Raw genomic sequence first — 27,314 nt, 5'->3', positions numbered from 1 at the left:
TGGGAAGAGAGGGCGAGTTATTCCACAACTAATGAATACATACATAATATAAATGCAAAAACACAAACAAAATCTATTTCATTCATTAAACATCTGCCAGCAAGTGCATCTTGAGAGTTTACAGACTATCCTGGAATGACTGGAGAAAATAGCACAGAGTGAAAATCAAGGATTAGTACAGCATGGAAGAACAAAGCTTTAGGAATGTTTTGCTTCCCCATTTGAGGGGTTTGGTTATGTTGTCGACGGGCTAAGTCCTTGACAACACAGACACAGATGTCTGTGTTGTAAAAGTTTGCAAACTTAAAACTTGGTAAACAAAATGTATGTTAAGATATGTGGCGAGCTATTGAAGTGACTATTAATTTGAGCAGATGATTGCTATACAACAGTGTGATAATACATTACCACAATCATACAGGTATTTCAAAAATGATATTTCATGATTTCTTACGAATGCTACCAAAAGGGATTTTGCAGGGTGTTCTCTGGTGGACAAATTATGCAACATCAACACTCATAACATGGTTAAAGGGTGTTTCTCCCATCTCTACTGTACTTTTAAAATTTTCATTCATTAGCTCCTAAAATTCTGATACATCAGCAAATACTCTAAAATACATTTGAGGGTTACCTAGGCAACCAGTGCTTTATAGGAGCTCTTTAGGAGCTAAATGCCCACAGAACCAGATATATTCCTGTCAATCAATGTCTGCACTCTTGATGTAAGCATAAGACATAAAGTTACTGTCAGTATAATTACATGTCTTTCTTTTCTGCTGTAAAAATCCAAGGGAACAGTGACACCGATGACGGAAAGGTGACTTAAGGATTGGTATTTTTTATGGTCTTATAATTTTGTGGCTGTGCAACACAAAGCCAGCAATAAAACACTGAACTAGAGTAAGCTTGCTGTGGGCATATCTGTCTGGCATAGCAGGGCCATCACTTGTAGGAGAGCCTGACAGTGAAAACAATAGAGACTGCTGAATTATGGACAGTAATTTTACTGGCTCATGACATTCAAAGTAGCTGTAGCAGCTCCTCCGGAGGGCAATCAACCAAAAGTGTGATCAGCAGGTTAGTTGGAGAAATTCTAACTTTGCAGAATCGTGTAGGGAAAAAAAATCATAAAAAGCATATGCTTGGTCTAGAAGTCCACGGGGTATTAAATAAGCAAACTAAGGCAAAAGTACTTTTAGTTTGTTTTTAATACAGGCTACTTCTGAAATGAGAGGAGCCTGATGTTAACTGCTAATATAATTATGTGTGTTTGTCATTGTCAGTGCTTCCCCTAAGATGAGGACTTTGGTGGGGGAGGAGCAGATGGGCAACACGCCATTCTTTGACCACCATGGAAAGAGAAACTATGAGAGGGACTAGCACAACCATAAATTACAGCAAAATTCATTAACTGCTCTCAAGCTGTACCAAAACAAAACAAGAGCACACTCACCAAGTTAATCAATATCTAGGTTTTGTTAATCTAATATATTTTTTAGTCTATATTTTATCATTTATTTGTTTTATTTATTTATTTATTCCCCTTTTGGCTTTGGAACCACCAACAGATCAATAAAGTACACTGATGTAAAAAGGAAGCCAACCCAAGAAAAAAGATTCATTTTGCCTGTCTTCACTTCAGCAAAGATTGTGTCTTGGTGCGTTTTTGTCACTCAAGTGACTGATTGCTGTGATCATAATGCAGAAACAAATGGATTCTGTAGTCTAAGCAACACTACATGTTCATTTCTGGTAAGGCTAGTTTGGTATTTAAGCCAGCAATCTGTTATCAGCTCCCCGGGGTCTAACGGGAGAGGCTCAACATTTGTCCCAATCAAGCCATGACCAATCTCCTGTTTGACTGCCACAAACACACACGTCTGCCTTTTACAAGACACCTGCAAGCAAAACCCTGCCTTATTTCTCAACATATAAACAAACCTATGCATTCATTTCAATTTGGTTTCTTGCAGCGGGGTCCTGTGGAGTGGTAGAGGAAACGCTGCCCTTGTTGGGGTCACTTTTTTCCAATCAGAGGCTTACTCATACGCATCGCTCTGAATCTGACATTTGACATGATGGATATAGAATATATGCTGTGTTTCACTAAGCCCACTAGGTTGCCACTCTGTTATAGGCCTAGCAACCATTGACCTTGACAGCAAGACAGGACAGCCCCCATCCTGGAGGCGAGATTCTGATAACCATGTCATCCATCATTGTGGCACTGAACCAAACACACAGGTCAGAAATCTCAAGTTGATAGTGAATCCTCACCTGTACAAAGTGTGCGTTCACACATACAGACACAGACACACCGTGAGGAGTGGGAACTAGCAGTACGGTCTTTTAGCCCTTAAAGGGTACGGCAGAACGCTCATTTTTGTCAGCGATTAATGATGTATGGAGCTCTACAGTGTTGTGGGAGACAGGGCCGTCGGTCACCCCCCTCCCCTATCTTACTCACATACACACATGAGTGTGTGATGCTGGCACATGAAAAAATGCACTTCACAGGCCCGCAAACATATTATGCAATCACACATGTGCAAAAAAAAAAGGCAAGAGCCGAAACACTCTTATGCCTCTTCTCACAGAGCTTCCTCTCCCTATCGCTGTCTCTTTTATTTTTTTCCTTGGGCTTTGCAGAAATAGTCAGCGGCTTCGACGTATCACCTCCTGACAGAAAAGACCTCAATTCCCCACCAGTACACACTAACAAGAGAGCGCGAATCCTCCCTTTCAGCATGTAGGTCAGAGCTGCCTTTCATGACTGCTTTTTAAAAGGAGAGCTTATTACCAGTAGATCCAAGCTATACCCTCCTGCAGGCGCTTTGTTCATAACAGCAATATTCTCCTGAATGAGTTTCATACTTTACGGGGGGAGCAAACACAGCAGTGAACTTTGACCTTAAGCCATAAAAATCCTGGATAGCCTTTGTAATACATGCTGTCATGTAATATGCTTTTCTTTAATCAAGGGAAATCTCCATTGGTGCAATAACATTTTACACCCCTCCCAGTGAGGGTGCTAGAGTCATCACAAATGCCATATGGATATTACCATCAACATAATGCTGCTGAGCACAATTTGGGAGTGATGAAATATTGCCTTGATGAAGGGACAAAAACCTAATTAGACACTATTCAGCTAATGTTGATGACTGTTTTATGAAAGATGGTTTTCACACAAACGGCCAGCAGGCCACAGGCCATATCATGTTTGCTAACCTGGACCTGATTTAACAGCCGAAATGACCATTTTGAGCACACAGATATTGAAAGGTTAAATTAAACCATAACCGCAAATGTATTATCATTTTTCTTAATTCTCATTATCACGGCTCTTCGTGTTCCCGCATACCTCCCCGAGGAAAGATTACCTCAAACATTTTCCTCATGGACATTTTCCGCTCTAGTGGAGGGCATGAAATGAACCAAAAGTACTTGTGCTAAGAAATACTTTTAAAGATTTTTATTGTTAAGAGTATGAGGAGACTTTTTTAAAAACACAGGTTCATACATGATAAAACACCTTAAATATTCAGAAGAGATTATTTAAGCTTTCATTAGCTTGTACCGACACTGTCAAGACCGTGACAAAGCAGAGAGAAGACTCCCAAATGAGAGGCATTTTGTACTATGATGAACCGTCATTATCATTATGCTCTCCATACAGAGCCAAGTACCCATTTTTGGAAACATTACAAATCTTTGAGCCAGTGTCACATGCATTATGTTACTGTTAAAGCCAGCGAGGAGCAGTTGGATGTAGATGACTGACACAAGAGAGAAAGGCAGGCAATCTGAATATTTGATGGGTAGGATATATAAGTATTTGTCGCAGGTTATGAGGCGTGATATTGCATATTGGCAGTGTTTGGTGATGTCACTCAATAACCCCACACACACAATGCATAATCTGCCATTTATCATTTTGAGGACTTTTATAGTGGACTGCACCGATATATCAGTTTTGGTACGTATCATATCCTGTGGTAACCGCCAAAGGCCAATCAGTAAATGAAATGGCATCAGTGGCCGATGGTACAATAAGAAGAATTAGCTATCAGCCAAACTGTAAAAACAAAAAGAAGTCATTTCCCTAATTTGACATCCAGACGTAGGCTTTAATGCACTCAGTGGTGCAGTCTGTTGTCATTCCTGGAACTGGCCAGCCACTGTCACTTTCTCTTCCCCTTCTTTCTCTCTTTGCCAGATAGGGAAAAGGGTTGGAACAAGCCTGGAGCTGGAGTGATGATTGATGACACGCCTCCTCTGGTGCACACTTCCCTGCTGACGCACCCTCACACTGCAACACTTTTCAGCACTAATTGGGCAAACCCTGCAAACTCTACTCTCCCTGTATGCGGGGTCCGGGTCTAAGCCAACCACCCACTCAAGAGAAGTGTGTGAGCTATACTGCTCTGATTAAGCACCGCTCGCAGCCCCCTTGCATGTCAGTAACACGCTCTGGCCCTGTTCACTGTGTAGTGCCAGACAGAAAGAAGGGCACCTGGAGCCATACTATTGACAGAAGATGGGAACATGCATGTTTCCATAGAGAAACCCTCCTTACTCCTTGGAGTACGAGTCAGAGAATGACCTCTGCGCACTTATGGAATATGTTGTGACAGAGGCTCCAAACAATGACAAAGCAATACAATCCAGACATAAACAACCTGATATTCCCCAGGACTGTGTTGCAAGCTAGGCTGCTATCTGGGGCTTGCATTGTTTGTTTCTCCTGACTTCGTCGAGGGCGACTTGCATGAGCTACGATATGTGTGTAAAGCCTCTACGAAGATGGATATTAAGTGAAACAATTTAGATTAAGTGCCTCGCTCAAGGTCCGTGTTTAAACTGACAACCTCGCGATCATTAATTCATTTAGGGCTCACAGGGTTACAGGAGAGCAAACATAAGGTCGTTGTCCTTTTAAACTGTTTGCTAAACAGCACGGCATGCTCAGATCATGAATTCATCCACAGCGTTCTGTAATGCAGGACCAGGCAATTATTACTTGCTAACCATATGGCTGGAAAGACAATAACAGTGTGCTGTATGTTCACTGGTTCTCAATGAAGGACAAAGGTTCAGAAATTGTTGCTGTTCACTGAGGCATGGCTGATCTGTGCAACTGGTAAGCAGCGGGGGTATTATGTAAAATGAAAAAAAAAAATACAGGATATGCTTCCAAATCTGATTATGGCATTGAAACAAGTAGAAGGAACTATTACTGTCATTTTGCTCTCCACAAACTCAATCTCTCGCCTGCTTTATCAGCAGAATCTTTTTTTAAAGCCTCTTACGGTTCATTTTCTCTCTTGCCCTTTATTTTCTCTCGTTATTCTTCTCCTTTTATGTTCTGATTTTATCCCTACGTAATTGTTAATGTTTAAGTGTCTCTGGGCCCGGAGACTGTATAATTAGGACATGTCACTTCCTCAGTGGAAGAGTAAACCAGCAGAGGCTTCAGTGTGTCACGTCCAAGAGGAAAATCACAGGAATTTCGATCGAAGAGGAGGTGCACATAATGTGTACAGAAGCCTTTAAATTCACTTTCTGGTTGGCTCTCAGCTAGGCTTAAGCAGGCACTTCTGAAGACAAACCCAGAACTTTATAGGTAGCTGCTTCGCCTCACAAAGAGCTGCTAGCTCGTTAGCTGTTTCTAAACCCCTTTATCTAAGTTTACAGTGTGAATTCTTCTTATTCTGTTTTTAATCTCTACAAAGGAATGTCTGCATGAATTATTCATTTCAGTTGTATACAGTATCTTCCCATTATTAACGCAGAGTTAAAAAACACATCAATGGTCTGAGTCATTTAGCTGGCAAAACAGCCTTTAAGTTGACATATAAGACGTCTGTGTTGCAGGTGATGATGGAAAAAAGAAATCTGAGGAACAGGGGATACTGGCTAGTGTTAATGAGAAGTGAACCAAGCTTTCACTCGCAGCATAGCTTCTTTTGTTTTCAGATGGAAAACGGTGAAATGCGACCTTGTGCTATTCCTTATAACTTATTCACTGCATCAAAAATGCAGCTACACCATAAAAAACATAGCAGTGTATAGCGACATACAAGCAAGTCAGTTACAGCATTCAGTATTCATTTTTGGCTCACGCTCACAAACACACACACATATATGCATGCTCACATACTAACAGATACTATTTCTAGGTGGCTCAGAGCTGTTTACTGGGACTGTTACCCAATGCTTTTCATATTTCAGGGAAAGCTTTCACTCTATTTGGCCATTGCCATGGCAGCTGGAAAACCCAATCTCATGCTGCACGTCAATAATGAGTTCCAAAATTGCAGACAAACACATCCTGTCAAACAGTATTATGTGTCGAGTATCGGGCTTAGGGCAACAGCAAGAGATCAGTAATTGTGCAGACATGCCTCGATCTTTAACTAAGAAAACTACAGCGATATAAAGCCTTTTAAAAATGTCTGCAGGATTGAGAAGTATTCTTATAAATACTTCTAAATTGATACACACACGCAAAAAGCATTCAAGCGTTTCCTAGTTATATATTATCTAGACAAAACCTCACCACTTTCCTTGAACAGATGAAGTACAATGCTTACTGACAGGTCCCTGTCATATAACACTCAACAATATCAGATTCCTGTTTGTGTCTTAAATAAACCTTTCACGACACAAATCTATTACTGTGCTAAAGTATTCCATTTGGCAGTCTAATTTCAATGCACCTGTCAACACAATTACTCTGAGCAGAAAGCTGCCTGGTTCGGTGGACAACACAATCATATCGCCTCTTTCCAAATTACTCTTACCTGGTCTTATATTCTCTGGCCATTTTATTCGTTATTCTTGCTAGTACTGAGACCCATTAGAAGACAGGTACACTTTGATCGCCATGGGTGCATGGACATTATGGCACTTATTGATCCTCCGATGTTACTGAGGGGCTAAAAGCATGGCAAAAAAAAAAAAAGAGAGAAATGACCAGCAGCCTGAATTGTTGACACAAGGCAGGATTGATCCAGTTCTTATGCTCTTTGTAGAATTCTGAGTCTAGTGTCTGAAAGCTGCAGCAAAGACATGAGCGTCATCAGACCGGGCAGCATTTTTCCATTCTTCCACTGTCTAATTCTGGTGACCCTGTGCTCAATGTAGCCTCAGTTTCCTGTTCTTAACTGACAGAAGTGGCACTTAGAACGGTTTCCTGCTGCTCTTGCCCATCTGCTTCAACGTCTGAGGTGTTATGCATTCACAGATTCTCCTTTACATACTTTGGTTGTAATGAATTAGTTTTTTGTGCTCCTGCATTTCTATCTATTGAAACCAGTCTGGTCATTTCCTCTTGCCTCTTCAATCAACAAGGCAATTTCACCCAGAGAACTGCAGCTCACTGGATGCTTTTTTTCTTCTTTTTTTCCCTTAAATTTCTTAGAGACAGTTGTATGAAAATCACAGTTTCTAAAAAAAACTTCTACAAGCCTGTCTCCTGCCTATGAACGTGCATCAAAGTAATATGAGATACATTTCCCTTACTCTGAAAGCAGGTGATCAATCAAAACTCAACTCATAATTAAGAAGAGATGTTTAGCGATGTGTATAACAGAAACCATAGAATGATCATGGAAATTGCTAACTTGTAGCTATGACAGGCAAAATTGCCATTTGTGACTCGAAGTAGGGGGCTATAGGTTAAACTACCCTCAACTTTGAGGCGAGTGATTAAAGCAACTCCTAATTAAAAAGAAGACTGCCATATAATAGTTTAGGAAGAGGTTTACTATCAACCAAACATTAACAAATAAACAAGAAAACAACAGGAGCTTAGAGCTGCAGCCACACTGGTTGCATATTCCTTTGGAACTAGTGGCTAGCTGACATTCCAGGCTCTACCTGCTGGCGTAGCCCTCTAATGCAGCGGCCCCCAACCCCCAGGCCACGGACCGGTACCGGTCCGTGAGTCATTTGGTACCAGGCCGCGAGAGTGAGACTCAGGTGTGAAATGTATGGTTTTCAGGGTTTTTAGTGTTATTTTGTTATCGTTTTTTTTTTTCATTAACCCGGTTTTCCTGGGTCTTTTCACGTGTGTTATGAATAAATCTTCTTTTTTTCGGTACCGGTACTAGTTTTATTTTGTTGTATTTATCCGCGACACCTTAAAGGCCGGTCCGTGAAAATATTGTCGGGCACAAACCGGTCCGTGGCGCAAAAAAGGTTGGGGACCGCTGCTCTAATGCATTAATTAAAAGGGCATATGTCAATCGCCTACATCCTGCATTCTCATTGTTAGTTGTCTCAAGGTTAAGACAAGTTTATTTCAAGACCTGAACACTTCACATTGCGATCTTTTTTTTCTAGTAGTCTACTAAAGTGTCCAAAGATTAGTGACTTTCTATGATCTCTGGTCATACACAGCTAAAGAGTCTTCTCAGTGACTAACATTTTGTTGACTAGTGAGGGACAGGTCTAGTAAATACTTTAAGTTCTGGCATAACCTTCTCACAGACCTTCAAATTTAATTCATTCAGAATAAGTATTCTTGTCATGTGCAGGGACAAGCAAGGAAGCCTTGGTTTCCCTTCACTGTAAACACTTCTAATTCTAGTGCTTCTTTCTTACAATGATCTGTAATCCACAACCTGAAAGTATTTCCTCATCACAAGAATGTATAATGTGCTCCACTCCTACAGTTCATACAATCAAATCAAACACTGCTGCTTCCTCAAGGTGAGTGATTTTTGTTCCCAAGAAAGAAATACCCAGTGTGCACCATGGAGCTAAAACCATAAAACTCAGTAGCAGCCACAAAAAAACATAGTCGTCTTTGAATGACCATGTTGTCTTGTCAGGAAAAATATGAAAAGTCCCGAGATCTTGAGTTAAAGGCCAGGGTTTTTACGTTTGTTTTTGGTTCTTGAAGACGCTTCTTCAGCTTTCTGTGTCTCAGATAAGAAACTAAAAAAGAGGTCCACACCTTCAACTAAAGCATTCAAGACAAGCCGTGACTTGGATGACTGAAAACATACAGACATGGAAAATTTGATGTTTATGGAGTGATTGACATATATAATATGCAAAAGCTGGAAAGCATTCTGAAACTGATACATCATTTTCAGGAATGCTGCAGTTTCAAGAACCACCTTCCACCCCTGCACATTTGTGCGTGTGGTAACCTGGCATCAGCATTAACACAACATAATAAAGCATCTGGCTCGGATATTCCCCTAAGTGAGCCGCTATAGTCATTCAGCACAGCACCTGTTTCCACATGTAGCCGTGCCTGTAATGGTAGATATGTACGGTGGCCCCTAGAGACAAAGCACGTACAAACTCCAAAACACTTGCAAACTCCAAAACACATGCAAACTCCAAAACACATGCAAATTCCAAAACACTTGCAAACTAAAAAACACATGCAAAATCCAAAACACGTACAAACTCCAAAACACTTGCAAACTAAAAAACACATGCAAAATCCAAAACACGTACAAACTCCAAAACACTTGCAAACTAAAAAACACATGCAAATTCCAAAACACATGCAAACTCCAAAACACTTGCAAACTAAAAAACACATGCAAAATCCAAAACACGTACAAACTCCAAAACACTTGCAAAATCCAAAACACTTGCAAACTAAAAAACACTTGCAAACTCCAAAACACGTACAAACTCCAAAACACTTGCAAAATCCAAAACACTTGCAAACTCAAAAACACATGCAAATTCCAAAACACAACGGAAGTGCTCCAGGACGCTAGGGGCAGTGTTGAGCTTTTGTTACCTAGTAACTACACAAGCCAGGCAGTGCCAATGACCGGATTTGGGGTTTGCAGCCTTAAAGGCCGCATTTTAAGGCCGATTACGTCACAGCGACAAGAGAAGGCTTTCCCAATTCAACGGCTGCTCGAAATGCGGCCCTCAAATGCGTCCTTAATTTCCCTGAATTTTAAGGATGGGTCGGTGTAGCCTTCATGGCCCAACATATCCCAGACTTCATAGTGCGGTGGTGGTGTGGATAAAAAAAAACGGTGGAAGCGGAGCGGAGGAAGAGTAAACTTTCAGAAGTAAGTACTGAATATTATGTCACTTATTTATGCGCAAATATTTTTTTAATGAAGAACATTAAACCATTATTGTTGGCCACATGTCGGGAAAGTTATGTGACATTAGCGATGTCTGTACTTTCAGAATTAACTTGGTTTTAAAGCCTTTACTTTAAAAAAAATATATATATAGTCGACCTTAATCTTACAGAGATTGTGATGATTTTGTGGATAATTTAAGTCAGTCATATATCCACAAACACAACAAGCTGAAAGTCAGTGATGCTGCTCGGTTTGCAGTCCTGAATATCACGGCACAAGCAGGATCCACTGCACTGTTTAACGTGTGTTTGAAAGAGCTGACGGTTCACTCGTTAAGCTGAAAGAAAGATGCTTTAATCACAGGAGTCACACATGTGTCCACTGAACCATCTGGGAACTCTTCTTGTTTCGTAATAACACAAACACTAAATCCTCCTTCTTTTGTGCTGTTTTGTAGCAGTGTGTACACCTGAGACTGTCACCTGTCTGTCTGTCCTGCACTCTCTCTCTTTTTCTTTCTCTCTGATTGTGTAATAAAAGTATGAACATGTGTTTATAAGTTACACTTGTGTTTGAATCCTGCAGCTTATCACACATTTGATTTCCATGTGTGACAACTGCAAGTGTCCAGAGTGAGGACAGACTGAGGGACCCACTGCTGCACATCATCTGTGAGGCTTTGCACCCCTGATGATCCACCAGGACAAACTCAGCAGTGTGTGAGGAAGAGGAGGAGGAAGAGCCAGCAGCAGCTGACAGATGGAGAGAATAGACAGACTGTTCCCTGTTTGTGAAGGACTGCTAGGAAAGTTTAAAATAACTAACTGTCTGTCCTGAATCAGTCTTATTAGGTAATGTTCAAATAATTTGATCATTCCAGTGTTTTCAGTGTGGGAGAAAGTACTCAGGGCCTTCAAGTTACACACTATGAAAGGCAGCAACAAGTGTAATATTCAGAAACCTAAAGTATGTATCAGCAGCAGAATGGAGCTAAAAATAAATGTTTGTTCCAGTTCTATGAAGCTTTGAGTATTTTGGATCAGTAGCACTGCTGTGTTTGTTGCATCATATTGCTGTAATTGTTTATATGCTTTATATATTCTGAGGTAAGTTGATCTATAGTGTTACATCATATTCTATAAGGATGTTATGTGTTTGTATACTTTCTGCCCAGTTTGACCCATTTAGCAGAAGTCAGCCTGTTTAAGGCTCTGATATCTATTCTGTGTGACTTAAAGCAGTTATGACATGGTCTGATTTTCTCACCCAATAAAGGAATATTTCATATATCAGTCTACTCTTCATTTTATCAGAAACAGTTATCACAGCTTGTACATTTTCTTTTTATAAATATATGTAAGCAATGAGCCAAATTTAGTAATGCCAACATGAAGGAACAACATTTGTCTCTTATATATGATACACCTATATATGCACTGTCAAAGATACTTGTCTTTGAGTGAAGATTTAAGGTGATAGGACATATAAATAACTGCAACTTGAATCTGTACTGAAGCTCAGTATTTGACACAGAGTTCATGTTCACTGCTGTAATAGCTAATAATGATTAATATAATAACTATAATATTGGCCATATTATATTTACATTACCAAAGTGATATGACTTTAGTCTCATGAACAACATCAGCTAATTCTTGAAATAACTGTTCAGTACAGAAATGAAGCCCAAAAATCATGTTTTACTGTCCTGTGGTCTCAGCCTCAGATACTTATCAAATCACACAAAGCTCTTGTAGAAACAAACAAACAAATGAACAAAATGTGTTCTCCCTCATTTCTGTCAAACCAAGTTGTATGACACGTTTCCAGCGGTTAGTATCATGGTTGCTAGGCAACCTGGGAAGCGCGACGGAGACTAGACCGTCCCATACAGACAAACTTGCCGTTTATTTTGCAAATCGAGCTCAACACTGCCCCTAGCGTCCTGGAGCACTTCCGTTGTGTTTTGGAATTTGCAAGTGTTTTGGAATTTGCATGTGTTTTGGAGTTTGCATGTGCTTTGGAGTTTGCAAGTGTTTTGGAGTTTGTACGTGCTTTGTCTCTAGGGGCCACCGTAGATATGGAACATGACAGCGAGAGCAAACCTCACAGACGCTGCACTGCAGATTTTTTTTTCTTTTGAACTTGTTGAATGGCCCTGAGGTGGCAATGAAAACAAAGATGACAGGATTATCCTCTCCAGGCTCTGCAAAGACTACCCATTAGTTATTGCTATGGCAAAAACAAGGGTGAATATTCTGAAATGAAAGTGACACGCAAGCAGTGCAGAGAAGAAGGCAGCGGGAGTATTGTGTTGAAATCAAAGACAGTGCCTGGATTGAGGTTTGCGGCAGAAAGACATGGCCCACACACTTCCAAGGAAGACAACTGGTTGTTTAAGAGATTGCAGAATGAAGTGCTGAAGCTGGAAACTGATAGCATGCCTCAGGGAAGCTCTATTGTTGCATATGGCTGTTTCTCACAAAATACAGTAAGATGAATCAGTGTGCATGTTAAACCCAACAACTGGCATTCACATTCTAACATGGTAGAGGCATGGTAGCTACATATGCTGTATTATCTACAAAAGCATTGCATTCATAGCTAGTAGGACTGGATGCTAATTAGCTCTGAGCTGTAATCCTCCTTTTCATAAACGGGGCATAATGCAGAGGAAAAACAAAGCTTCGCTTCTCTAAAGAGAACCTTTGAGGTTAATTCCAAGCCCTGCTAGAAAACTTGCATGTAAGTTTTGATGCCATTAAATGGAATAGTTGAACTGTTTCCTGAGAGAAATGCTTTTCTTTCCTGATCCAGAAGCTTCTGAATTAGCAGCATGGCTTTAACTGAGCCCTTACCCTGTGTGTTTAAGAGCAACATAGAGCTTTATGTTGTTAGGAAAAGGCACTAAACTATATATGACTGATATGCTGCAATTCACCAAGGAAATGACAGAATTGCAAAAAGCACAAGTGATATAAAGATAACAGTATAACTGTTAAATTATTTCTGTAACCCAAGCACCCATGCATCAATCAGGTAGCAGCTGTAAACTGCATTTGGGTAAACTGAATGGATTTTCACCTACAGCAGATATCAATAAAATATTACAAGTGTGTTGTTCCCAGTGGAAAAGATACTATTTCATTTGTGCATCTTGATTGTTGTGGTCAAATGTAATGAGCTTGTCTGAAAACCACCAAGATTTACCTCAAAGGGGAAAACTGGTAACTCAAGTAATTAATAACTGAGTACACTGAGCTGACTGCTGCATATCACGTGGAATACTGAAAACCTCAATATCACCGATCAGTAATTACAGAACAATCTAAACGTGACGCTGACAACAGTAGACAGCTCATTTATTACTCGATCGTAACTGATCACGACTACATTTGGTTGCTTACCTTTCAACGCCATTTAGGAGCAGGAGAGAAATATGAGTAGAGAAAAGCCACAGAGAGTTAAAGAAAGATACAAAGACAGAGGAGTGTAGAGAAATCAAAGTCCCACTATGAATAGCGAAAAGCTCTCCCGAGTCTAAAATTAGAATGCTAATGAGTGGCAGCCTCATAGATCAATTGATGAATTTGCTATTTTACAGTGACACAGACTGGAGCTGCCAACGCGTGGTTACAGCAAAGCTTGACAACTATTTAATATCATCTCTATACTTAGTTTAAAAGCAACGTACGTATACCAGACTTGAACATGCATAGCCGAGACTAAAAACGCCTTCTATAACGGCTCGTCACACTAGATTCTGATCACATATTATTAAAACTATGTAGGTCAGGGGGCTTTTTCAATAAACCAGCACTAACCGTTTCACTCATCACGGCAGCGTGCTGTGTTCCCATAATAAGTCAAGGGCTAGTGGGAATGTTATAAATTCCACTTGAGCAACATCCAATTTTTTTCGCTTTAATTGGATTACTCTACAGTAGGAAACAATTTCTACCATCTGTGTAAAACAGCAAAGAGTTAATAAACTGTCGTGAATCTACAATTAGTAACCAAAGGGGGCATTTGTCACGGTTGCCTTTTATCAACCATAAAATTAAAGCTTTGCAGCAAAATACGCCTCAATATGTCATCAGTACAGTGGCATTGTAGAGAATATTAGGCTTACATTCATAGTGCCTAAAGTCTGGACAATTTTAATGAATCAGTCTTACAAATGGTTTTTATTATTCTCAGCATGACACTTCTGTTACCTTAACTCCTGACCCCTCTGGAAACAATAGGTAGCACAATTCTCAGTGATATTGATTTGCTCCACTGCTTCTTTCTCCATTTACTAATAATTACTAATGCAGGCTCTCCAATTACTCGGCTCCAACAAACATTTACAGCAGCCTGAAATCCACACACTCATTATGCAGATGACAAAAAGAGAGCGAGAGCGAGAGAGAGAAAAGCACAAAAACCATAACCTTCTCAGAACAAGTCCAATTAAAATTCTTTAGCCATGCCAACATAGAACCAAATGAATTATGACAATACATACCTCTTTTAGCTGCCGGGCTTTTTCTAACCAATTGTGAAAGGCCAGCCATTGTGAACATAACATTTAGATAACAGAAGTGCTAAAATAGAGATTACTGTCAATACTTTTTGGTTTTTCCCAAGATTCATCCAACCTATGCCTCCAGGGGGCAAAACCAAAGAATAAATATGAAACAAAAAGTGATTTATATGTACTAGTTTCATTGCCTTGAGGCAAGGTTTGTATGTTTTTGTCTTTTTTGTTAAGCACTTTAAGTTTACATGTAATGAAATGCACTATATAAATGTTGTTGTCTTTTTTTGTTATCCCATCTTAGGCCTCGGTTATATAGGCCCAGAGACCCGTTGGCAACCATCTGACAGCTACCGTCATGAGAAAAACCTGTATTTGTCTGCATTAGGTTGCTGGCAGTCACTGTGACATTGATTGCTAATGTCTCATGTCTCTAATGGTGCACCAAAAACCAGGTTGTGGTGGTTGTCAGTAGATTGCGTAGAAGACAACACCTTGTCTGCAAACACTCACAAACTGCTCTCTAGGCAGTAGTGAAGATGTGAATCTCTAAAGTTCAGAGAGTAAATGGTGAGTGTCTGCAGTTAAGTCAGCGTCTTTCACGCAATCTGGTAGTGATCAAAGCAATCACAAGGATTTGTTGGGGAATATACATTTTTCCTAGTAACCGAATTGCAAGAGGGCTGCCAACCAGTCTCGAAGACTTTGTGACTGAGGTCTTAGTGCAAGTCTCTTTTGCATAGCAATGTCCTTTTTCATAAATAAACTTGTCCCGCGAGTCTTTATATTCCTCTCACACATCAGACACTTCTCACTTCCAGAAATACTATTTTTAGTTGAGGGGAGAGACGAGCAGATAGGAATATGGTAATCCCCTGACCCCCTTTTCCACTCCATCAAAAAGCAGTCAAGCAAAGGAAATCACTTTTTTTCCTTCTCACTCATCATTTCATGATCGTTGAAAACAAATGCAATTTGTTTGAGTCGTCAAATACAGTATATGTGACTCATTAGATATGCTGATATTTATAGAGTTGAAGCAACTACGTCATGCCAAAAGTAATCCTAAAGTAATCCAACCTAAATACCGCACCCGTTCTAAAAGCTCAATTTACAGCGATGCTCTGCTGCACAGGGATTAATTGAAAGGTGATCTGAGGTCACACCTAACATGTTCAACCTACTGCAGAAAAGCTGCAAGCCATCCTTACAATTTCTGAAATCACAGTTCACTAGAAAGAAAATTCATGCTCCATTTGATAGTGATGTGTAAATCCAAGATACAACAACGCCAAATGCTCATTAAAGGACAACAAGATGCCCTCTACAAGACGCTGAAATCCCACTGGACTGTGTTAATTCACTCAGCAACACTACTGACATATCCATGTGTCAACACTTCTGATTTATTTTTCCCTGAGGACCTAACTAATGTTTACCTGCCTCATGTCATCAACTACATTATCCTATGGGAGAGTCCTCTCACGGTGGTGATTCACATTCACTGTTCGTTATAAATAAGTTTAAAACAACAGAGGCAGAATGCCTTAGTAAGATAAATTTAGCTCAAAGAGGTCACAGGTTCACCTTCTGACACAGGCCACAAAGCTGCAGAGATTTCCATTCAGGAAAGACCAGAAGCCAAGTGCACCTTCCATACAAATGCACTCTTTTTCCAGCGCATCACTCAGGCTTCAAACCCTGATGTCAGCGAGTTTTGACTATAACCTGCTGACATGAGAGGCATACCAAGACTTGCTGGTATACAGCTCAACTGAGGAGGCACAGATGAGATTACGCAATGTTGTCAGAGAAGCACAACTAATTATCATGAAACACAAGGAGATGCTAACTGATTGATTAAGGATTTTAATTGAAGGGGCTCTGAGGAATCATTCCTCTCTGTGATGAAAGGCTGGGAAGTGTTGGCATATGATTTAGAGCAGAAAAGGCTGCACAGTATTCAACAAAGAGCTGGGAAAAACAAATCTACTCTGCAATAGCTGTCAGATGGGAGTAGCTTAATCTTGTACACAAACAAAAATATTATGTATCTATAAAAACATGCACAAAAATAGCATGATTTTTGATACAGGCTACTGGAAATCAGTGAACACACTGAACATATGTGCAAGCGGCCTGTAAAAACACCCAGCACTTAATTTGAAATATTCACAATCATGCTCAAAATCTCCATCTTGATGATACTGTAAGAATGAATGCTGAAGCTTCTAGATGAAGATGAACTCATCCTCTAAAAGCAAACGTAGCCAATCAAAGAATTACGAGGACTATAAAAACGTATCAATATAGGTATCAATATTTGGAGAGTTGATTGAGCTGAAACTTTTTTCATGAGATTCGTGTCTTTTAGTATTTAAAACAAATGGCATCTCGAGTTTATTCATGTATCAATCTTTATTACACATACAGTAAAAAAGCAGAAGCTCTCAAAACAGGACCTGAAAAATTAATCAGGCTCTAGCAATCAAGAAGAAACAGAAATAAAAGGCTAAGGTATGCCAAAATACACAAGAACTGGACTGAAAATCAATAGCTCTTAAGGAGTGATGAATACAAATGGTTCGAATCATTCCTAATGTTTACGGAGGAGGTTGGGAGAGAGGTACAACAGAGTCTAGAGCCATTGTAAAACAAGATGGAGGCTCTGTTATGGTTTGGGGCTGCACGTTGTTGGGGACCACGTCAAAATTGTAGGTATTATCAATACGGTCAGATTTTTAGCCACCATGCAACACCATTTAAAAAGTGTCTGATTGAGACGGGCTTCATTTCCCAGCGTGATAATGGTCCCAAAATACACTGTCAGTCATGGATTGGTCAATTCACAGTCCAGACCTCAACATTATTGAAGCAGTGTGGGATCATCTTGACAGAGAACAGAACAAAAGAAGAGCTTTGAATATCATTCAAGAAACCTGGAGACCTATTCCTGACTACTTAAAGAAAAGACAAGAAAACTTCTCTATGAGAGTTCAGACTATGTTAAAGAATAAATGCGGTCATATCAAATATTGACCTTCAAACTTGTTAGAATTGGGCAAACTTTCCATTTCTATTTGCACGTAAATCACTTTCCTTACAAAAAACAAAGAAATTAAGGGTAGCTGAAGACTTTTACAGTAACGCACTGTAAGCACCACACCAAATTAAAAAATATTTCATGCAAACTTATGTTTACCTCAGCCACTGAGGGGAAAAAGTCAGCACCCTTGGCATGCACTTCAGGAAAACTCAGTTTCATGTAACTTCTTCTTAAAATTGCCCAAAAGATAACCTGTTATTGCTTCTCCACTCTGTCAAGTTTAATTTTCAGTCTTATAGCTTTCTCACATCACAAAAATGCTCCTCTGAGATTTTCTGTAGAATTATTGCAATTATGTGGATGCTCTGAGCTTGGAATGGGTAAAAGCTCAATTTTTCCACCCCAAATCATTTTCCCTATCCCATATAATTGTAGTGATTATACGAGTATTAGAAAGATGCTTTAAAACCTAGCATAGCATCTATTTCCCTCGAAGGATTTACCTTGAGAAAGCATTTCCATTTAGACTTTAATTCACTGGGGCACTCAATCTCTTTAGTGCTAATTGAAATATATTAGAAATAGAAATGCTTAATTTTTATGAAGTACAATGGATTGACTTGCCTGACAAATGATAGGCACAAATGTAATGCATTTAGAAATTGTTTATAGTGTATAAATTTGGTTTATTCAATGCATTTTAGTCCCAGTGCATAGTTGCAGCATGAAGTTACAAATCATGCCATGAAAAAAGCTCTGGCATCCTGGAATGTGTTCAGCAGGAAGCCAAAAGTAAGAGCTTTTCCTACCATCCAGCATTAAACTGGATGTTCTTTATATATGTTATAAAGAAATGAGGGAGCATCATGTCATGTGTCTGACTAGCTAACCTCGGTCAAGCTGTAAACTTCAAAAAGCTCTTTGTATATCTCATGAATAAACTTCTTAAATATCAACTGGTATTGCTCAACAACAAAAAATGTGCACATAATAAGCAAATTAGTCTCAGAACTGTTTGCTATGACAATCATTGACATTAGAAAACGTTGTTCTAGACAACATTTATTTCCATGGATGCATCAGGACTTTTCATCTTGAACAAGTCCTTCTGGCAATGGGCTGAGTGACTGTTTAAAACAAGACATAACAGACTCTGAGTTTCGAGTGGCTGCTTTGGATGAGGTTAACTGGAGGTCTTAAAGGAGGCAGCTGCTAGGAAAGCTTTCTTAACAACTGCTCTAGCGTGTCACCTTGTCGGCTGGTTTCCATCTGCACTCAAACACATCTGTAACAAATGGATGCCAGAGTGATGATGAATACTTTAGTAAAGCCAGCCTCCCTTGGGCAACGGGAGATACACCTAAATGTTAGCAATACGCCTGCTTTCTGACATAAGACAGCAAGCCTCCAAGCCTTAATAATGTGTGTTTATGGGGTTTTTCATGGCTCAAAATGGACCTTTGGGGGTTGACTACACAGGTAAGCACAACTGGTCCACAACCTGCACAGAGGTCCATATTACTTTATTTAACAGATGTATTTCTGTACAATTGTGAAAATCATATTTCCTGTGGTTTTCCTGTTTTGTATTTACAGATCAGTACTTAATTATTATTATCGCATCCTATACAAATTTGCTGTTAAACAGAGCGAGGAATTTGTAACCTAGCTTTTCCAAACACCAAACTCTTTTTTTGCTTGTTTGCATTATTTTACTTTAAACACACAAAAAAAGCCTAACACTACCAGGGTAAAATTATTAGCCACCCTTATGCTAATAGTAAATTGTGTATCTTTTCTCTGGGTAACAGCCTTCAGTCATTTGCTGTAGCTTTCAGCAAGTCTCACACACGTCTCCTGGTCAAACGCAGCCTATTTTTCTTGGGCAAATCTCTCAAGCTCCTCTAGATATGATGGTCTTCTGGCATGGACTTTGGTCTTCAGTTCACCCTACAAATTTTCAGTGGGAATCAAGTCAGGACGTAAAGACTTTATTCTGCTGGAGGTAGTTCTTGACCAGGAACAACATATGTTTGAGTCTGTGGCCAGTTTTGTCTCATCTGACAAACGGACGCGTTTTTCTCCAGGTTGTCCCTAGTACACTGCAGAAGTCAAGGTTTTTCTTGGTCTGCAACCTTGTAGTCCATTCTTGTGCAGGCCTCTAGTGATTGTCTTCTTCCTGACTAAGCTAAGTACTTCTCTAGTGTCTTGGTAGTTGTTCTGGGGTCTTAAGACACATCTCCTACAAAGACTTTAAAATCTTTCTATTCCTACCTCTGCCAGGCCTGTTCTGTTCTGTACTGTAGGGTAGAGCTGGGCGATATGATCCAAAATTCATATCTCGATATTTTTTACCTGGACGGCGATATAAGATATATATCTCGATATTTTTTTTAAAGCCATAAAGTAAGAACAAAACGAGAGTTCTTAGTCAAAGCTGTGTCCCAGATGTCACACAGGCACTTTTATTAACATAGAGCATAGATCTACATAAAATTTACTCAAAAATAAATTATGAGCATTTATTAAATAATCATGCTCCATAAATAAAAGAAAACAATGTTGTTTTTGTGCATAACAAAAAGCTCACAATTGTGCAGTCAAAATGTAAACTAAAAGACGCTGAGCATAATAACAAAGACAGATTTCACAGCTGCTCTGTTCCCAACTTCTACTGTGTGACTGACAGCATTGAGTTTGAAATCCTCTTCGTAACCACCTCTCTTAACAGGTGCCATTTATGGTCCTTATACACAGTAGGGTAATATTACGTTGAAGCACAGTACGTATCACTCCGCGAGGCTCCTCGGTAGCCGTAATGCTCCGACAATCCATCAAGCGGTGCAGCACCGTAGCTTACCAAAGTCATACTAAAACATTTTTGACTGTGTACCACATAAAATCGGTTCGCGGCCATCAAGCACAACCAGAATTCATACATAAGGCGCGCTGTCAACTTTTGAGAAAATGCAAGGATTTTAGGCTGTGCAGCGCCTCTGGGCTGCATGGCGTTAGCGTGGTTAGCTCGTTAGCGTGGTTAGCTAGCTAACACGTTGACGGCGTCCAGCCCCACGCACGGGGCGATGTGCAGTAACTCGTTAACGGAGATTTGCCGTGTCCATCTTGTCGCTTCCTGCAGGTGAAGCGATGGGGGAGGAGGGGGAGTTGTGTTCAGTGAAGGAGAGGCGAGGCCGAGTAACGTTGCGTAGAGACAAAAGTGGACGAAAGAGAGGCAAACTTGCGGCTCCACAAGTATAGTTATAACGTAACATAGACTATATCGATATAAAGGATATTGTCACATCTTATATCTCGTATAAAAATATATCGATATTTTTTAAAAACTCGATATATCGCCCAGCTCTACTGTAGGGCTCTCTTTGAATTTCTTGATGACACTTTTCACTCCAGTTCTTGACACTTGGAACGCTGTGACAACTTTGTAAATCCATTTCCTGCTTTGTGAGCATCAGTAATTCTTTTTCTCAAGTCTAAACTCATTTTGTTTATTTGTGGCATGATATTTTCTCAAGTGAGGCGCAAACTGCTACTGAAGTGTTTATACTGTGTGTAAATTGTAAAATCAAGTTAAAACTCAGGGTTGTCTTCCAAACTTTGGGCATTACAAAGTTAAAGCACATCATTGAACAACAGTTGTTAATGTTGTTAATACTAATTCTGCTTGTGTGAAAATAGAAATAATTATGTTATGTATGTTTGAAAAATCCCGTGCTCTGTTAAAAAAAACAGTTGAGAAAATTTTGACAAAAACTTTAAATTTAATTGGAGGTTAATAACGTTGTCTTCGTCTGTAGGGATGGCTTCATTTGGTACCACCCCTGCTTAACAACTGGTCCTTCCCACATGCAGATGGTTTTGTATCATGATAGTGGCTATTCATTGGCCAAAAAATTAGGTCAACTGACAATCCAAACACTTGATCCCCGAGATTAGGAGACTCTGAAGAAAAGCAGCATTGTGCTGACAGCAACACAGGCTGCATTAAACATGGGGTGCAGCAAACAGACGAGAGGATTTGGGCGTTTAATTAACAGTGACAGACTCAGGTGTGCCTCCAGATGTGTCATAAGAGGTAAACCAGGTTTTCCCCCAAATGAGTGCATGAAACTGCTGATATCTGGCAGTTAACTGATGTGTTCAGAGAGCCCAGTGTTTACTACATCTCCAACCAAGCTGTTGGAAATGAAGTAGCCTCGCTTTTACTTTTTAACTGAACTTGCTGTGGTCTAATTAAAAAGCTGCTGAAATGCAGAAAGAGCTGCTTCTCACCCATGGTTATGGCTGTGCGTTAAGCAGATCATCAACTATTCCTTCTTTTTAAAATTATTTTCTGTGAAGTCTCAACTATTGTTCTTCTTTTCTGTCTAATCATCGTGTGTGCCGGAAAGCGAACACCAAACCATTTAAACTACATGTTGTCTCTGGCTCAAGTGCTCATAGTAAATGTCAAGACCTTTCAGAGCCGTAATAATGACATAGTTGAGAAAAATGATGCATGGCACCATTTCTGTCCTGGATGATGTTAAAAAAAACAGCTTCAGTACAATCATGTAGAGCCAGAAAAGATTTTCATCAACTAGCCTGTTGACATGGAGGCAATGATTTTAGATTTATACGAATACCCGACTTTGAAGCCAGTGACAGGTCAATTTTGTACCATTACAGAGACTGTAAGGCTGGTGGGACAGACCTTATTTTGTAGCTGATGGCCGACTGTCGTGATAAATAACAAAAATATGTTAAGACCATTGTGTCCCTCTGCTTTTATAGAAAAACATTTTTTCATTGCTGATCTGCGTGTCTTTTGTCTATTTCTCTTCATATCATGCACATTTCATTGAGATGAAATAGAGAGGCACGGGGTAAAAGATAAAAAGATTTAAGAACTGTACTTCAAACCGTAACCATATGGCAGCGGCCTGTTCTTAAGATTTCAGTCTGCATGGACTACATTTATAGACACGAGCTCTTTGCTGTTGATTACAGCTGCTTATCCATGTGGAAGAGGCTGCCACCGATACAGTGTGTTTCCTGACAGCACAGGGAACTGTCTTTTCATCCAGCTGTCTCCCTCAAATTCATAGCCAAATATGTCATTTACTGGGATTTATTCAAGTGAATCCAAACAACACGAAACCTGTAAAAGGGTGGGAAAAGAAATGGATTTGTAGCTACTTTAAACAATGTGTCTCTTATGATTTGCAGCATGTGAAAAATGTGCCTGACTCAAATGCAGGCAAGCAAGACTTTGAAGCAGCACCACAACTCAAATACAGGAGACAATTCATTAAAGGCTGAATATGGCTAAGCTTTTAGGCAATCAGACAAAAATTAAAAGGGTGATGATACACATGTGGACCATTCCTCATCTTCAGGAAGCTCAAATCACTTAATTGCTCTGGACCCAATGTCCAACATGAATCAGGGCAGTAGAAATCCAGCACTGAGAATTGAAGAGGTGAGGGGAAATTAACATATGACAGAAGACGCACCTCTCGGGAGCCACTTCATAATCCCAAGGCAGTGACTAATTGCGTGCTTCTGGGTTTGCTGGTATTTGAGGATGCATGCATTTTTTTTTTACCAGCAATTTGCTCTGGGGCAAAGGAAAATTGCCCCCACTATTAGTCAGGGGTCTTGACAATGAAGAAACTCAACAAACAAGCAGTGCTTTCAGCACTGAGTCCCTATAAGAGACAGCTCATGCTTTGATGCCTGGCTCTCAAGGCCAATAAAAGAACATGGGGAAATCCAGAACCATAGACCCTTGTAGTTTGGAAAAATGGAGAAAAAAAAGTATTCGGCATCACTTCTGTGACATTTTGTGCTTCAGTTAAAATGTTTAATATTTGTATTGAGTCAATAGAGTCACAGTGGCAGTAGTAAAATAAATGAAAAATGCCAATCAGTGGTTACTCAGAGTCCTGTATAAGCCATTAATAAACCAGCTATGGAAGTATCTCCAAAATTCTCTCTATAGATCCACTTTACTGAGGCGATGGCCTGCTTGTTGAAAATGAGTGGTGACTTATTCAGGGGGTGGGAGGCAACTTGTCTATTGAGCTGATTAATAGCACAGGGATAATCTCTGGTCCAATAAACCATCAGGATCCAGGCAAAGCTTCTGCCACTGATCACAGCCAACCCAGACTGATACCAGGGAATTAGACATCCTCACTCAAGAGACATTCAGAGGTGTAAGTCTTTTTGATGGGGACGGCCCTTTTGCACGGAGGCAAACGGTGACAAAAATAGTGAGTACCCCTTGTTCCCAAGGTGATTCCTGTGATGAGCACCAGTACATTTTGACCCTCCTCATAATAACTCATCTCTGTATTTTAGCAGAGAATGACCTTGTGTCACAGGGGGGGGGAGTCAGCTTTTCAACAACAACTACTAAAAGCCAAGCTGAGTGGGAACTTTAGACATTTAGCTGCTCTGTATTCAGGTCCACACCCAGCATCCCTTAGTCAACATCCACAGAATTCATATTGAAATGGGGCCGGCCCGCCCCCCCATCAGCCTTTCCTCAGAGCCATCAAAGCGGATATTTAATATTGGTAGAACAAGATATTATCTCAGCCCTCCAAAGAGTTTGCTTTAAAAAAAACTGTGCTCTGCAAGAGTTTGAATATTTTTTCTATTTCATATTACCATTATGAAACAGACTGCAAATTTGCAGTTACACAAAAATCTGCAGTTTTGTAGTAAAACTTGTGCATCATGTGGCATTTATTGCAGCACCATTAGTAGCCTGTTTAAACTGAAGGCTGTTTTTTCCTCTTTTTTAATAGCTTGACAACGTTTCAAGTTGCAAGCTTCCGAGAGAAATGGACCCAAACCACACCCATGAAATTAATTTAGCCCTTAATGGTCAGCTACCTGTGCAGCTGGCACCGTAGCCTACGTGATGGAGGCAGGGTGACGAAGGGAGGGGTGGAGGAGTTAGCGCATCATTTGCCATAACTCCATTCAGATCAACAGCGACCACACACGAACACACACGCGTACACTCGTCAGGCTGGTTTTTGCAACTGCGACATCACACTGCACATTCAGCAAAATCTGTCCAAAAGCGTTGAGAATAAGCACGCCGGACCCATCGCTCGTAGATTAAGTTGCTTTTCTACACGTATGGCGTTTGAGAGACGGTGGAAATCGGCGGACACAATGTAAGCAAATTACATAAGCGATAGGCAGCGGTAGGCTAACTTCACGCGATGTGCTCCCACATACGGGCAGCTGTGAAATCACACGCCAACAACTAATAAGACTTGTGCTCAGTTAGCACAGAGGGAAAGTATCTTGGAGAAGTTTGTTAGTAAGCAGCCGAGCTCCGTAGCGGTGGCTGCACTAGCCGGACGAAAACAAGGACGGGATGGAGGGAAAAGGACCTATTGTGTGAGCATCGCAGGCGCTCAATGACAGACCCCCCTCCCTCCAATCTCCAGAAGTAGTTACCAAACATGTTCGCTAAGGGTTGCGTTTGTTTGTCTTTTTGTCTTTTAGCTCCTCAGAACTCTGAAAGGAGAAAGTGAAGTTGTGTTATCTCGCTTTACCTCAGTAGTGCCGTGTCGCCTTGTCTGCTGACCACACTTTCAACCGAGGAATAGTCCACAGTTTGTCCAGCGGGCAAGCAGGACGGCAGAAAGCAGCACAGGCTGAGAATTATCGCAGTAAGCCACTGACCAGAGACACAAGCATCCTGCACCGCAGTCATTATGTCCATCACAGCTGTGTTTTTGTTGTCGCTTTCCCCAAGTCTTCTTGTTGTTAAGAAAGAAAAGAAAAGCGAACTGGGCTAGCTTCAAAAGAAAAAAAACGGAGAACCTTAACGCGAACGACGTTTTATTTCCACACTTTTGCGGAGCCCCACGAATAAACGATCCGCTGTATAGTTTCCCAGGTTTGTTTGGATGGATGTAGAGCTCACTGTGCGGGGAAGTGTACTCTCCAGTGGCTTGCACACCATCTAGTGAGGAAATGCGATGTAAAATGGGAGCAGACCTAGAAGCAGACAACCCCCAGGCTCTGATCCTGTTGCCATGCGGCCGTTTCCCGGGCAACCCGTTCCCAGTGGCTCGTGATGGAGCAGCAAAACCGGAAGGTATTGATACAACCCAGGAGCAATTAAAGATATCGACTGGAGAAGGTCCCCCTATAAGGAAATGAACAGTGAGCATTTGGTGGAAATGGAGCTTACTGACGGTGACGCAGGTGGATCCCACAGGAAAACTCCTGGAAAGCTTTCAAACTGCTACTGTTATAGACACATCTCCAGATGGGAGTCCTTAAAATCAGAGCTTATGCACTTAAACTGTTTGGTTTTTTTCTAGAAGTCATCCACAATATACTTTGAAAAGATAATTACTGCCGACTTGAAGAGTTTGCACTACTAACGGGACTTTTTCATTAAGCAGGGAAAACCCCGGCATAGCACAAACACAGAGCACATACACCTAAGGACAAGGGGGACTTGGAAAGTTTGTTTTAGAGCAGTAAACCCCATCCATTATGCTGCTTTAAGCCTTTTGACTTAGCCTACATAATACAGATTGTCTGGCCATAACCATGGAAATGACATACATTTCTATGAGGTGACATATTGGCATAGTGCGCTGAAATTTCCATGAATTCTTGGCATGAGCAAAACCTTGTGGATTTGCTATGATTGTAGCAACAGAAGGCACTTAATCAAGCAGTCACCTTGAATGCCTATTCAAGAGAGCATGTGCATAAAAATGACTTTAAAAATTAGGCTTAACATATTGTTGAAATAAAAAATGTTTTTTTAATAAAAGAAAGCCAGTCGGATAACTGAGGGCATTTTCTGATTCAAGCAAAATAAAGTAACAGATGTTAATCCACAGCGTCTTAATCCCTGTTGTTTTGTTGTTGTTGTTTTCATCCCTGCAGCCACTGCAGCTTCTAGTATTTTTGATTTGATTTGTTACTGATGTTATTTTACAGATTTGAGCTGATATCCTATACAAAGTAACCTTCATCTGATTCCTATGTTACATTTCTTGCTGAATTCTCTTTTATACTTTTTTTTTTATTATTTTATTAATTTCCCCAAGGGGATCAATATAGTTTCATGATATTTTAGCTCACTGGACAAAAGTGTAAAGATTGAAGTCTCTAATGTTATCACAAGGTTAGAAGAAATGAAATAAAGACTATAAACTCCTGAAAGGCTTTTGCTTCAGTTTTTAATAGTGAAACAAGCTTTAAAGTGATACCCTGTCTTTGGTTTAAAATTAGGAAAGAAGCCTTGATCCTTTGCAAATTTATTCGGGGTACTGTGAAAGTTGCCTCTCCAGCGTTGGTTATTTATTCAAGAAGATAAATTGTTATTTCAGTGGTGAGAGAAGAGAGAGAGAACGGGGCAGATTTCTGTTTGCTGGGCTAACGGTGACAAAGAGCCAGAAAACAGGTTTCCAGAGGTTACAGGGGACATTTCACCATATTGGAAATGAGTCAACAACCAATGTTCCATGACAAGCAGCATTAAAAGCAGGGGGAGTGAAAAGTTCATCTTGTCACAAAAACAATTGTAATTTGCATAACTGAAGCTCCCTCTGCTGTTAATAGCTGTGATAATGCCACCAGTAGAAATCCTCACGCTCTGGTTTTGTGACAG

General features: G+C 40.3%; 1 protein-coding gene across 2 annotated transcripts in view; it reads right to left on the bottom strand.

Annotated features, from left to right (window-relative positions):
* Positions 1-25,873, bottom strand: part of negr1 (neuronal growth regulator 1) — a 169,093-nt gene extending 143,220 nt beyond the window's left edge. Inside the window, exon 1 of one of the 2 annotated variants that reach the window (XM_040031684.1) lies at positions 25,231-25,873. In XM_040031684.1, the coding sequence (XP_039887618.1) occupies positions 25,231-25,400 (170 nt within the window). In that variant the 5' untranslated portion in view covers positions 25,401-25,873. The remainder of the gene's footprint in view (positions 1-25,230) is intronic. The other variant, XM_040031693.1, reaches the window with a different exon arrangement.
* Between the last annotated feature and the right edge of the window lie 1,441 nt (positions 25,874-27,314).

Source organism: Simochromis diagramma, unplaced genomic scaffold, assembly GCF_900408965.1.
Source record: "Simochromis diagramma unplaced genomic scaffold, fSimDia1.1 OVJJ01000334.1, whole genome shotgun sequence".
In the NCBI taxonomy this organism is placed as follows: Eukaryota; Metazoa; Chordata; class Actinopteri; order Cichliformes; family Cichlidae; genus Simochromis; species Simochromis diagramma.
The sequence above is the reverse complement of the archived record's forward strand: the minus strand, read 5'-3'. Positions and strand labels throughout refer to the sequence as shown.